Below are 15,109 nucleotides of genomic sequence, written 5' to 3' on the forward strand. Positions count from 1 at the left end.
TGGTGAATGGGGCCCATTTTGGACACATGGATGTGGCTTGAAGTTTGGTCTCCCAGACTTTGGAATCATATGGTGTAACTGGGTGTTGTTGTCTATGCTCGAGGACAGTGTTGAGTCTTGTGCAAGGTGGTGAGACAGCCTGAGCAGACATGTTGTTTGTCGTGGGAGTGACTTGTGCAACTGCGAGAACATTGCCAGTCCACGCACAGGGGTTTGTTGGAGCTGCATGTGAGTAACTGTTTGTTGACTTGAGTGGCAAGTGCTGGATGTGCACTGTTCCAGAGTCGCTCATTGGAACATTCAATGAAGTTGTGTGAGTGTCTCTCCAGGCAGACCTTGCACACTGCTGAGGAGCAAGAGCTGTGCGCACCATCTTGACAACCCGAGTGTTCATTACACAATGCAGAGTGTCTCTTTGGAATCCCAGAGAGGCTGACCTCCTCCTGTTATGCGGTGACTCAAAATGTTTCAAATACCATGATCACTGGTGAGTGGATGTATCTCCTTGACCACTTCTAGAGCTCAAATCTTGACTCTAAAATATTGGAGCGGATGCGGATGCAAATGCCAATGCCAATGTCAATGCCAATGAAAAATTTGAATGCCATATAGAGAAAAATGCAAAATCACAAAATAACATAGGTATGGTGATATGGGAAAAGGGTCAGTGGTGACACAACACTAAGAAAAAACCTCCATGCACTGGATGATCATCTTGAGTTCTTGATGGTGCATGTCATAGAAAACACAATCAAATGTGCAAAGAAGAGCAGCCTCGTCTATGATAGATATATCCCAAGCTCCCTTGGCTAAGGGAATGACATTATGCCAGGCTTGACATTGTTCCTCTTGGTAAATGAGGATTACACACTATGTGATTGAGTTGGTCAAGTTCCAATATCTGTGTATCATTATGGCTCCCCAGAAGTGTGTGAGCATGGTGACACATTGGTTTGTCCAGTCATGCTTTTCAAGTGCGGGAATCATATGTGGAACAGCTTGAGCAAAGTCTACTACAGACAAGTTTTGGTCTGCAATGACACTGACAGATGGTTTGGTCCCTCTGGTGTTGACTCAAATTGCAGAACTGTCATCACTGGTGGTGGAAACCATACCTTCATCATCTCTGGTGTAATAAGAGGAATGTGCTTCTTGCAGACCTACATATGTTGGTCCAGTAGTATAACTCAACATACTGCCCTTTATTGATTTTGCAGAGAGCAAAGTCAGATACCAGTGCTGCATAGTCAGTGGTATCTGGGCGAGGACACACAGGGATTACTGAGTGTTTGCTGTGATTCTTCTTCTTCTTCTTCTTCTTGTCCACTTTGGTGGCTTTATCCTCGAGGCAAAGAGTGTGTTGTTGTCGCTCTGTTTCTTTCTCAGCTTGGTGCTGTTGTTTGGTTTAAAGTATCTCATCTTCTACAACTTGCTGTTGCCATTGGGTGCATAGAGCATTGTTGGTGGTGACCCACACCACACGAAGAGTTTCTGTCACCTGAACTTCGGTGTTGCTGGTGTGACTAAACTCATATGACTGATGCAATACAAATCTCTCATGAAATCTGGACAAACAAGTAAACTGGGATCAAAGTGAAGTCTGTTAATGATTGTGACCGGTAAGATTGAAATTGAACTGAGCTTGATGACTTGATTTCACAGATCAGAAGTTGTAGATAGAGTATTTCAAGCGATGAGTACTTGTGGAGATACAAGTGATGGAAGCAAAAAGAAAGATGGTGTGAGTTTCACTGTGCTTGGAACAGGCATAGACCCCATTTATATCAATTGCTCGTGCCTCACACTTAGCTAGAATACAATCCTTTATATATTTTTGGAGGCCAGATTACTAAGCATGGTTCATCACATGCATTGATAAGAATGTGCTTAAAAACCAGCCCATTTGGTGCATTGAGTTAGCTTACTTACTAAGTAGTTTACAAATACAGTGTGATCTTATAAAGCATAATAAATCAAAGGCATAAGTTATCTCATAGATTGGCTAGAATGTGCTTACAAACCAAGCTGTTTGGTGAGCTGAGTCATTCTAGTCACTAAGTAGATTATAAATACAGTTGCAAGTCTTACAAAGCATGACAAATCAATGACAAAACATGATGAGTCAAGCTGAATCCATACAGATCAGGTTATTTCCCAGTCATTGGCTCGGTTCGTATACTCCTGCGTTAGTCTTGGACTTGAGTAGTTCAATAACTTTCTGATGTATCCCAGGTGGGATTGGAATATTCTTGTATTCCCAAAGCATGTGTGGAACAGTGGGAATAATATATGGAGTGAAATATGATTCCTTGAGGGTTCCTCTGTGTCATATCCCGTACCTGAAGCTTCTCATCTGGTCTGGTCCATCCGGTTCCTCGGGTCCGTTCTAGAATTCATTTCCCCGAGTCTCCATTTGTATATGCTTCTTGCTGCCCCTATTTGCCCAGATCCTTCTGACAGTTAATGTCCGGGTTCATTCTGATCCTTCCATTAGTCTATTCATTTCCTTTTCATTTAACTTGTTCCCTTTGTTCCATTTAAATATCCAGCTCCATTCTCGATCGTCCGCAGTATGTTTTGTCCACTAGTACATTTTCCACATAGCCTTATGTTCCGGGGACTGCACTTTGGCCGGATACCCGTCAGATACACTACAGTATATAAACCCTTTGTAACCCGTAGTATTTCCTTAGTTTGAATATCATCTTAGACTCTGTTCATTCCTCGTGTCCTCTCAACTCTTAGGATTGTCATCCTAGTCCGACCCTCCGAGCCTCGGGATTCTATCCCTAAGGCTAAATCCCTCCACCTCTACCTTCAAGTAGTCCGTACCTTGTTAGCTTCTACCCGGACATAGTCTTGGGTAGTCTTACCTCTCTTGTCCGGCCCTAACCATACTGTCTCAGCTGACAATATCCATCCCCATGAATTAGGGGCACGTACTTGGGTAAAGGGCGCAGCGCACAAGCTGAAGCCAAGCCCCTCCGGTCCAACCTGTTGAACACAGTCTTAATACTCTGTTGGTTTCCTCAAAGGCTAGTTTTTCTTGGTTTAAGAGCATAACATGTTGAAAAAGCTTCTCCTCCTCATGCCAAAGGCATCCTTGTGAATTTATTTTTAGACTTTATAGTCTTTCTTGAGTTAAGTGATCACTAGGAACAAAATTGAGAGGATATGGAGTCAAACAAACTAAATTTCATAGAGGGTCGTGCGGAAAATGACTATCCACAAGAGCTTCCTGAGGAAAGGTACTAGACATGGGCTTCACTTTCTTGTCAACTCTTTTATACATAGTAAGCACGGGGTTTTCCTCAGGTAGACAAGTGGTTTTAGTTGTAATGATAAGATCAGACTTGCTGTCCGAGCCATCTTCGGTTTCTGATTTTGTGACTGCGTAAATTTCTTGATAACAAGAATTTTGTGAATCCTTAAGTCTTTCATAGTAATCTGCAATGGTCTCGTCCTCCAATACATCTTAGGGATAGACTAGACATTCAGGCATTGAGATTGTCTCAGTAACATCAGAGACACTAAGACTAAGGTTTTGTGTTGATTGGGCTTAGAAAATTTAGACAAGTTTTTGGACTGCAAAAAAATCAAATTACAGAACAAATAACTTGTATCTAAAGCTATCACTTCTTGACTATTTTCACCTATACTTTGTAGCTTATAAAGCAACAAAGCGAACATGGAAGCCTGCATTTGTGGGTTTTGTATAAGAACAAACAAACACAAACTCATGAGGCAAAGCATGAAAAGGGAAAATGAGACAATGATGGCAATATAAATACATAGCTTCAAAACAATGGAAACAAGGGTCCATGTTTTGTTGTTAATTGGTTTTTGATGTGAATGAGTAAGAGTCGATAAGCAAATAAACATAATGGAAGAAAATACAAGCTTGAGGCCAGAAAAATTGCCAAGCCAAAAAATGAGGCTCGAAAATCACTAGAATTCGAAATGAGTAATGAAAATGGTATAGAATTGAAAAAGTTTACCTTGTGAATACTAGAGAAAAAACTTCTTCAGCTTAGGGTGTTCATCCTCCTCATCTTCATCAATATCTGAGAGAACATACCCTTCAAACGTCTCGGACTGAAAGGGGGAAGTAGCCACAATGACAAGTCCAGTGCGCACGATTCTGAGAACGAGGTCTCGATCAAACGTGAATCAAAGGATATCACAAACAGTCCCAACATCGAGAAGACAGGACTCAGTAAGTGCACTAATAGTGTCTTCATCGGGGAAGGGCATGAGTAGAGTGTCAAGCATTTTCAAGGCCAACTCTGGTTTTCCATGGGCCTCGGCAATAGCTGCATATGAGTTAAAATTGTTTAGCCTCGCTCACTGAAAAGAACGGGTTAATGTCGTCATAGCGCCTGGCATAAGTAGAATTAGTGAGACCCCCTGAATATGAAAGGAGTTGTCACACTTGATGGTTCTGGTGCACATGGATGCTTCAGCAAGCATGCAAGTAGATAGGATAGTTTCCATGAGATGGATAAGGTGTCAAGTATGTGCACAATGATCAGTGAGCTCGTGGACACGTTCTTGTCATGTACATCCTGAACGAGGGCCACCGGTGGGGGGTTTGACTCCCCCAGAGATAACGGGGTGTCCTGGATAAGTACTGTCATGGAAGAGGTGCACATTCCAGTCGTTTGTGATAAGTTCATCCTGGCAAAAACAATAAGATTCAATGGTGTGAACCATGTTAGGCATATAAACAGAGTGATAGTTGTTGTACTTGGAGGGTTCAGTTAGTAGATAGCACTCAGCTTTGGACTTAGTCAGTCTGTTGAATGAAATAGTAGTTTTCCTGTCTGTGCGAGAAAGGCCGTGGTAAGGAATTGTACCACTAGTGGGCACATGCACTGGCTCAGAAGTGTTAAACATCACATTGGCACATCATTGTTGGTCTCAGTGGCTCTCGAGCCTTTCTCATCAGGCTCGGTCAGAGTAGAGCCATTTGACTCGAAAAAAAATGGGACAGCAAGATATCATTGGATTTTAATAAACTAAGGTGCGAGTTTGGTGGGGTGTGAGGGAATATGCTCGACAAAAAAGGTGTACTGGTGTGTCCATATGTTGGGGATTGTGGATCCATAGATGTGGAATGAACAAAGAATACATCCAGTCGTTCATACGAATCCGCGACATTTTCCTGCATAGATTCATTCTTGGTAGTAATAATAGGCTCATGATTGATAATGGGGGCTGCGTGGTTAAGGATGTTGGTGAGCATGTTGTAGTCATCAAGTGTTAGCGCACGCTCACCCTTTGGATCATTGAAACTTTCAATATGTTTATTGTTGAAGGCATGCAAGCTTGTACCTTCAAGATTCAGATCGAAAATGTGTGCTTGAGAGACATTGCACTTGTTATCATCGAGCGTCGTCATAGTGAGTGTCATGTGTGGTTGGTTGTCAATGTTGGGAATAGCGCTGTCGATAGATATTGAATCTTCCTGGCCATGATACACAATGGTGGCAGGTAGGGTGGCAATGGATGGGATCAGAGACTGGGGTGCTGACAAGTCAATACTGGTGTCAGTGTGAACAAGTGTAGGTAGATTAGTGTAGCTACCCATGGTCCCAGTCTCATTTTCAATGCCATTAAGTGTAGAACGGGTTTGTGCGATAATAGTGGGCAAGGTAGCAATGGTAGGAATAAGGCTCTGAGGCACTGATAAATCAACAATGGCATTAGTGTGAATGAACCTAGATAGATTAGAATAGTTACCCATAATTCCAGGCTCATTGTTGATACCGTCAAGCATGGAATGGGTTTGTGTGATAGCATTGTCGATAGAGTTAGAAATGGTTGGAGTTTCAACATTACCGTTAGAAATGATGGACAAGTTGAACAGTGGTCCCAGTGTAGGAGACGTTCTGGCTGCAGCCCTGTACAGCACCATTCCCCCTGGCTAGACAATGTCACACCTATCTTCCACAGATCAATGCGGACTATCCTACCCCGTTATGGACTGTCACACATGGATGCGGAATCTGCACATTCCTCGCATTGCCACGCATTCCCTGTTCATATCCTATCTGAGCCTGTCTGCCCCCACTGGTGCGTTTCCATCCTTATTTGTCATTCCTGACCGATTGCAAGTCCGTTACATACAAGTCTCCCATGTGCGAGGCTGCCTAGTGCTACTTACATACTACCCCCTTCCGACCTCGCTTGTAAATGCACTCACGTATATGGTTCCGGATCCTTACGGACCTCAATATATATACTTGTCTCAAGCTCGTATGGACTCTACTTTCCTACATTTCCCTCTCTGGTTGTGTGTTGTGGAGTCACTAGCATAGTCCTACCTTGTTTTCCGTGCTTGAGCAATCATCCTGTTGCCTTCTCATCCCGCATGAACACCCGCATCGTCAAAAACAGTTGACTATTGCTAGTCCTATTTGAGTTTACTCACAAGACAGTCCCCGCACGTCTTCGCAGATACCTGGTACCTAGCTCGTTTTACCTGTTTACCTGTTCTGATACCTGGTACCTTACCTGTCCCGCATACCTGGTACTCCCTAGATGTCCACTCGTTTACTCTGCATCCGCATACCTCGCATCTCCGTGCATTCCCGCATATGTGGTCACCTTATCGCAAGCCCATCTCTTCCACTACTTGTTCCCCTCGCTCTTATACTTGAGGAACTGCTCTCCAAGCTATCCCCTTGGGTTGACTACTATTCTCGCACCCAGCAGGATCGGTACACTATCACTATAGCGGACTTCTATGATTTCTCCCACACCAGCATTAGGCAAGAATGGTGTGATAGGATTAGTAGGGGAAGCTGTGATCCCAGCATCTTGTGGGATGCGAGCAGTAGGGAAACTGTGATCCCAGTGTCTTGCAAGTTGGGCGCAGTGATGGTAGGCAAGGTAGGAGTATTCAAAGCTCCAGCACGAGCCTCTTCAATGATAGGCCTGGTGGGATCAGTCAAAGTCCCAGCGCAAGCCTCTTCAATATTAGGCCTGGTGGGATCAATCAAAGTCCCACCCAGGGTGTCTATATTAGTATGCGTGAAGTCTGAGTAAAGGGTGGCAGAGAAAGAGGCAGAAAACTCCTGGTCCTCCCTCCTTCAATGCTACTATCTTCCAGCTTATGCTCCTCCCTAGTTAAGTCGCCCATAGATAGAGTACCATTAGAGACAACTTCCCTTGGAGATGGCTCAGACAGAAAGGCATCTAGCCCAGAGTCCTCAGAGTTAGCGCCAGAGTTGGGGTTACCAACAGGGATGTAGCCGGTTGCTGGCAGTACAACAGGGTTGTCAGGACTGACAAGTCCCATCCCACCATACAGGTGAATAGGACAGTGAGAGAGGAACAGACTCGGTAGAATCAATAAGGGACAATAAGGGGGATGGCTGGAATGAAAGAGTTAAGGCATCATTTAGAATTGTTATAGTGAACCAGGGTTCTGGAATAGGAAGTCGGCCAATTTGGCACGAGTTTGATTGAACATGTCATCCGGCATAATCCAAACTTGCGTAGGTGTGCTGTGATGACTAATGTTTGTGGTAATGATGGATGATGGATGCCTCACAGTGTTTTTCCCAGGCACAAGGCTGATTGGCATTGGGCGCAAAGTCATTTCTGGTCCGTTTTTTTTATAGAGCCTTGAATTTCATTTATTCTTAATTGATCTGAGTAAGTCAGAGGGTTACTTACAAATTTAATTTCTGACACATCAAATGCTCGGCTTGGAGCACATTTTCAATTTTCTGAGTAATGTTCTCAGAATCTCCCGCAGATGGATTACTTAATTTAATTTCATCCAAATCCGGTGAATCTTCATTGATTTCATAGAACATGCTAGATTCTCGCAAGTTTCCAATCCATGTAGCTGGTTCAAAATCCCAATTTGGGTCATTCCCATCAGGTGTACACAATAAATCATACCTGACTTCCAAATCAAGTGGATCTTTAAATAGCAACCATGTGCTGTCTTTCCTCTCATCAATAGACACATAATTACCACGCTGCCATGGTCGGCCTAATAATAAAATGAATGGCACATGATCTCCAACAAATAAATTCACCTGTGTACTAACACCTCCACAGTTTAGTGGCACATTTTGTACAAGTCCGCTGGACCCGCCAGCCTAGCTCTCTGGAGTGATGGATGGAATGGATGAAACCCGTCCTTATGTACATGTGTATGTATGTGTGTGCTCTAAGACCCCAGAACCGCAAAACCCCTGACACTTGCTGCTGTCTCTATGCCTTGGTCTGACCTTGCCTCATGCTCCTAAGCTGTGGACAGAGCTCCCTGCTCCATTTGCCCCTTCCCCAGAAGGCGTCACTCCAGGGGCGCATCTTGAATCTACTTGTCTTCATCTGTATGCCCTTCACTGTCTGAATCCACTGCATCCTCTAGCTCTTCCTGAATGGTCGCCCATGTTTCGTCGACTTCTGTTTCCTCACTCCTGTCTCCGTCTTGTATTGCACTTTGTAGTGTGGCTAATGCGGTACCATTGCGTGGGATAAAACGACGAAGGTGTCTTGCATGGAATAGTCCATTGATGGGAAATCCTTCTAATGAGGTGAGAGTATATAAGTTGCTGATTCTAGAAACGACTCGCCTGGGTGCTGACCACTTAGGTACTAATTTCCTTGCGCTTGACATCGTCACGTCCATAGCGCTTGTGTATACCTGGACCAATTGTCCTGCCTCGAATACAACTTCCCCGCGTGTGATTGCAACACCTTTTTGTTGAATTTGTTCTTCCTCTTGATCGCGTGTGCTGCTGCATGATCCGCACATAATGCAGTGACATATTCCCTTACTTATAGGACAGCCCATGTTGACATTTCTCCATAACAGTTGGGCCAACCCACCATGGGCCCACATTGCTATGTACCCCTTGATTATGGGATGGGCCCACATGTAAGATTATCACCATATATACCGGGTGGGCCAGGCAGTAGACAATACCCGAGGCTCAGGGGTGGGCCTACACTATACACCTTGTGGAACTCAATAATATCATAGAGAGTAGTGTTATGGTATATAGGCTATGAATGCTAGACGTTACCCGAGGGTGAGGGGTGGGCCCAGTATGTAGTTACCGACACCGCACCATTTGCAATAGGATGTCGGGAAATGGCATCGGGAAATACACATCGGCATTAGCACCGCCCGGAATGCTTTCCATGTTTTAATGACAAGGCATGGACCAGCAGGAGAATTTGCCAGGCACTCGGTGTGCCAACACCCATCACATCCTGCCGATAATTTACCAATTTCATGACTGAGATACCATTGTATCGCTTGTTACCCCTCGAACTTGTGCACCGAGACATATTGATGAATATGAGAGGTAAAATTAGCCCGGGATTGTGTGTCCCGGTCAGGGAATACTCCAGGCACCCAGGGCGCCGGCACCGCTGACATTCCACCAGAATTTAAAGATTTTATGGTCAAGATACCATTTTCTTGCTTTTTACCGCTGTAACTCGGGCACCGGGAAATATTGATAGTAACATTGGCCGGGGATCATGTGGACCGGCGGGGGAATATGTCAGGCACTCAGGGCACCGACTCTGCCAACATTCCACTGTACTTCAAAGATTTCATGGTCAAAATGACATTTTCTTGGTTTTTACCCCTCCAACTTGTGCACCGAGCAATATTGATGAATATGAGAGGTAACATTAGCCCGGGATTGTGTGACCCGGTCAGGGAATACTCCAGGCTGTACCCAAGGTGGCGGCACCACTGACATTCCACTGGAATTTAAAGATTTGATGGTCAAGATACCATTTTCTTGCTTGTTACAGCTGTAACTCAGGCACCGGGAAATATTGATGAAGGTGGAAGGTAACATTGGCCGGGAATCATATGGACCGGCGGGGGCATATGTCAGGCACCCAGGGAGCCGACACTGCCGACATTCTGCCACATTTTACAAATTTCATGGTCAAGATACCATTGTTCTTGCCTTTTACCCCTCTAACTCGTGCACCGAGAGATATTGATAAATACGAGAGGTAACATTGGACTAGCATGATATAGACTGGTGGGGAACTATGTCAGGCACTTGGGGCACCGACTCTGCCGACATTCCACCGGACTTTAAAGATTTCATGGTCAAGATACCATTTTTTTGGGTTTTACCCCTCTAACGTGTGCACTGAGGAATATTGATGAATATGAGAGGTAACATTAGACTAGCATGATGTAGACCGGCAGGGGAGTATGCCAGGCACTTGGGGCGCCGACTCTGCTGATGTTCCACCGGAATTTAAAGATTTCATGGTCAAAGTACCATTTTTTTTGGGTTTTTACCCCCTAACATGTGCACCGAGGAATATTGATGAATATGAAAGGTAACATTGGCCGGGTATCATGTGGACCGGCGGAGGCATATGTCAGGCACCCATGGCGCCGACTCTGCTGATGTTCCACCAGAATTTAAAGATTTCATGTTCAAAGTACCATTTATTTGGTTTTTACCCCCCTACAGCCTGCACCGAGGAATATTGATGAATATGAAAGGTAACATTGGCCAGGGATGATGTGGACCGGTGGGGAAATATGTCAGGCACCCATGGCGCCGACTCTGCTGATGTTCCACCGGAATTTATAGATGTCATGGTCAAAGTACCATGTATTATGTTTTTACCCCCCTAACACATACACCAAGGAATATTGATGAATATGAGAGGTAATCTTGGCCGGGGATGATGTGGACCGGCGGAGGCATATGTCAGGCACCCATGGCGCCGACTCTGCTGATGTTCCACCAGAATCTAAAGATTTCATGTTCAAAGTACTATTTTTTTGTTTTTTACCCCCTAACACGTGCACTGAGGAATATTGATGAATATGAAAGGTAACATTGGCCAGGGATGATGTGGACCGGCGGGGGAATATGTCAGGCACCCAGGGCGCCGACTCTGCCGATGTTCCACCGGAATTTAAAGATTTCATGTTCAAAGTACCATTTTTTTTTGGTTTTTACCCCCCTAACACATGCACCGAGGAGTATTGATGAATATGAAAGATAACCTTGCCCGGGAATCATGTGGACCGGCGGGGGCATATGTTAGGCACCCAGGGCGCCGACTCTGCCGACATTCCACCGGCATTTAAAGATTTCATGGTCAAGATACCATCTTTTGGGGTTTTACCCCTCTAATGTGTGCACCGAGGAATATTGATGAATATGAGAGGTAACATTAGACTAGCATGATGTAGACCGGCAGGGGAGTATGCCAGGCACTTGGGGCGCCGACTCTGCCGATGTTCCACTGGAATTTAAAGAATTCATGGTCAAAGTACCATTTTTTTGGTTTTTACCCCCCTCACACGTGCACCGAGACATATTGATGAAAGTGAAAAGTAACATTGGTCCAAGATCATGTGGACTGGTGGATACAATAGTCTACATTTCATAGTCTTAACTCAATAGTCTGTTACAATAGACTGACACAATAGTCTACCACTTAAAGTCTTCACTCAATAGCCTAATACAATGGTTTGTAAACTTGATAGTCTTCACATGAGAGTCTAATGCATACCCTTAACTCAATAGCCTTGACTGTTGACTTGATAGTGTTAACTCAATAGCTTTAACTCTACTGTCTTAACTCGATAGTCTTAACTCGATAGCCTTCACTATTAACTTGATAGCTTTAACTCAATAGTCTTAACTCAATAGTCTTAACTCAATAGTCCTAACTCAATAGCCTTCACTGTTAACTTGATAGTGTTAACTCGATAGCCTTAACTCAATAGTCTTAACTTGATAGCCTTAACTGTTAACTCAATAGCTTTAACTCAATAGTCTTAACTCGATAGCCTTAACTGTTAACTCGATAACTTTAACTCAATAGTCTTAACTCAATTGCCTTAACTCAATAGTCTTAACTTTATAGCCTAGTACAACAGTGTCAACTGCGAGAGAATAGTATCTTGACCGTGAAATGTGTAAAATGTAGCACAATGTCAGTGGTGTCGGTGCCCTGGGTGCCTGCCATATTCCCTGACTGGGACACATAATCCCAGTCCCCGGCCAATGTTACCTTCAACCTTCATCAATATTTCCCGGTGCCCAGGTTACAGGGTTAAAAAGCAAGCAAATGGTATCTTGACCATGAAATCTTTAAATTCTGGCAGAATGTCGGCAGTGTTGGTGCCCTGAGGGCCTGACACATTCCCCCGCCGCTCAACATGATCCCTGGCCAATGTTATTTTCCACCTTCATCAATATTTCCCGGTGCCCGAGTTACAGTGGTAAAAAGCAAGACTATAATGTGGCACAATGTCGGTGGTGTCGGTGCCCCGAGTGCCTGATATCTTCTCCCACTGGTCTCCCCGGGCTAAGGATCCCCTCGCCGAAGCTAATGGGCCGCATTCCAAATGCCCATTTACCGCTGACCCCATTTCCTGGTGTACTGCTGCCGATGTTTATTGACCCAGCCGATGTGACTAGACTGTTGTAGACCATTGCCGGCAATCATTCCTGATATCTATATGTGCATCCTGTTTCCAGAATACTATCACCGATGTAGGAGACGCCCCGTAAGGGAATATGTCACTGCATTATGTGCCGTACGGCACCATTTCCCCTTACTGGACGAAGTCATGCCTGCCTTCCACAGGCCGTTGCGGACCATCACACAAGGTTGTGGATTCCGCGCACCCTATCCATCGCATCGCATCGCAACGCACCATCCGTCCATGTCTTGTCTGCATCCATCCGTCCTCACTGGTGCGTTCTCATTCTTAGTTAGTCATTCCTAACCGTTCGCAGGGCCAGTTACATATCAGTTCCCATACACGAGGCTGCGTACCATTACTTACATGTAGCTCCTTCCGACTTCGCTTCCATATGCGCCCGCTTATACGGTTCCGGTTTCTTACAGACTCTGTTATATACTACGTCGCAGACTCGTACGGACCTCACTTTCCTACATTCCCTCTCTGGTTGTGTGTTGCGGAGTCACTAGCATAGTCTTACCTTGTCTTTCCTTGCTTGAGCAATCATCTGTTTGCCTTCTCATCTCACGCGAACACTCGCATCATCATCGACAGTTGGCTATTGCTAGATCCAGTTGAGTTCACTTGCAAGACAGTCCCGTCGCGTCCTGCATATACCTGGTACCTTACCCGTTTTACCTGTTTTCCTGTCCTGATACCTGGTACCTTCCCCGTCTCGCATACCTGGTACTCCCTAGACTTCGCATCCGCATACTCCGCATCCCTGCGCATCCTCGCACCTCTACGCATTCTCCCGCCAGCAGCCGTTCCATCTCCAGCGCATCACTTCCCTACTCACTGTTCCCCTCGCTCATACTTGAGGAACTGCTCTCAGAGCTATCCCCTTGGGTCGACTACTATTCTCGCACCCAGCAGGATCGGTACGCTATCACTATAGTGGACTTCTACGATTTCTCCCACACCGACCTTCCACCTTCATCAATATTTCCCAGTGCACGAGTTAGAGCGGTAAAAAGCGAGAAAATAGTATCTTGACCATGAAATCTTTACAATGTGGCAGAATGTTGGTGGTGTCGGCGCCCTGAGTGCCTGGCATATTCCCTGACCGGGACACACAATATTGGGCTAATGTTATCTCTCATATTCATCAATATTCCTCGGTGCACACATTAGAGGGGTAAAAAGCAAAAAAAAATGGTATTTTGTCCATGTCTTCTTTAGAGTCTGGCGGAATGTTGGCAGAGTCAGCGCCCCAAGTGCCTGACATATTCCCCCACTGGTCTACATCATGCTAGCCCAATGTTACCTCTCATATTCATCAGTGTCCCTCGGTGCATGAGTTAGAGGGGGGAAAAGCAAGAAAATGGTATCTTTAAATTCCGGCGGAATGTCGGCAGAGTCGGCGCCCTGGGTGCCTGACATATGCCCCCACCGGTCCTCATGATCCCCGGCCAATATTACCTCTCATATTCATCAATATTCCTCGGTGCACGTGTTAGGGGGGGTAAAAACCAGAAAAATGGTATCTTGACCATGAAATCTTTAAATTCCAGCAAAATATTGGCGGTGTCGGCGCCCCGAGTGCCTGACATACTCCCCCGCCGGTCTACATCATGCTAGCCTAATGTTACCTCTCATATTCATTGGTGTTCCTTGGTGCATGAGTTAGAGGGGGGAAAAGCAAGAAAATAATATCTTGACCATGAAATCTTTAAAGTCCGGTGGAATGTCAGCGGTGCCGGCGCCCTGGGTGCCTGACATATGCCCCTGCCGGTCCACATGATCCCCTGCCAATGTTACCTCTCACATTCATCTATATTTCCCGGTGCCCGAGTTACAGCGGTAACAAGCAAGAAAATGGTATCTTGACCATGAAATCTTTAAAGTCTGGTGGAATGTCGGCAGAGTCGGCGCCCAGAGTGCCTGGCATACTCCCCCGCCGGTCTACATCATGCTAGTCCAATGTTACCTCTCATATTCATCAATATTCCTCGGTGCACAAGTTAGAGGGGTAAAAACCAAAAAAATGTTATTTTGACCATGAAATCTTTAAAGTCCAGCAAAACATCGGCGGTGTCAGCGCCCCGAGTGCCTGACATACTCCCCCGCCAGTCAACATGATCCCCGGCCAATGTTACCTTCCACCTTCATCTATATTTCCCGGTGCCCGAGTTACAGCGGTAACAAGCAAGAAAATGGTATCTTGACCATGAAATCTTTAAAGTCTGGTGGAATGTCGGCAGAGTTGGTGCCCTGAGTGCCTGACATAGTTCCCCACCGGTCTATATCATGCTATTCCAATATTACCTCTCATATTCATCAATATCTCTCAGTGCATGAGTTAGAGGGGTAAAAGGCAAAAAAATGGTATCTTGACCATGAATCTGTAAAATGCGGCAGAATGTCGGCGGTGTCGGCTCCCTGGGTGCCTGACATATGCCCCTGCCGGTCCACATGATCCCCGGCCAATGTTACCTTCCACCTTCATCAATATTTCCCGGTGCCCGAGTTACAGCGGTAACAAGCCAGACAACAGTATCTTGACCATAAAATCTTTCAATTCCGGTGGAATGTCAGCGGTGCTGGCGCCCTGGGTGCCTGGAATATTCCCTTACCAGGACACACAATCCCGGGCTAATGTTACCACCC

At 45.3% G+C, this 15,109-nt stretch overlaps 2 protein-coding genes across 2 annotated transcripts; one reads left to right on the plus strand and one right to left on the minus strand.

The window, feature by feature from the left end:
• Positions 1-4,954: 4,954 nt before the first annotated feature.
• Positions 4,955-5,779, minus strand: DEU56DRAFT_905970 (uncharacterized protein; the record flags this gene model as incomplete). The annotated part of the gene is made up of 1 exon (XM_041356784.1): positions 4,955-5,779. The coding sequence occupies one exon, from the start codon at positions 5,777-5,779 to the stop codon at positions 4,955-4,957; it is 825 nt and encodes a 274-aa protein (XP_041215760.1).
• A 4,265-nt stretch (positions 5,780-10,044) lies between these two features.
• On the plus strand, positions 10,045-11,156 carry DEU56DRAFT_750450 (uncharacterized protein; the record flags this gene model as incomplete). Its single annotated transcript, XM_041349538.1, has 7 exons — positions 10,045-10,104; positions 10,208-10,279; positions 10,345-10,449; positions 10,514-10,618; positions 10,683-10,787; positions 10,851-10,955; positions 11,022-11,156. 7 exons carry the CDS (start codon positions 10,045-10,047, stop codon positions 11,154-11,156), a joined length of 687 nt encoding a protein of 228 aa, XP_041215761.1.
• Between the last annotated feature and the right edge of the window lie 3,953 nt (positions 11,157-15,109).

This window comes from Suillus clintonianus (genome assembly GCF_016758775.1).
Source record: "Suillus clintonianus strain FC179 chromosome Unknown DEU56scaffold_1, whole genome shotgun sequence".
NCBI classification, from domain to species: Eukaryota; Fungi; Basidiomycota; class Agaricomycetes; order Boletales; family Suillaceae; genus Suillus; species Suillus clintonianus.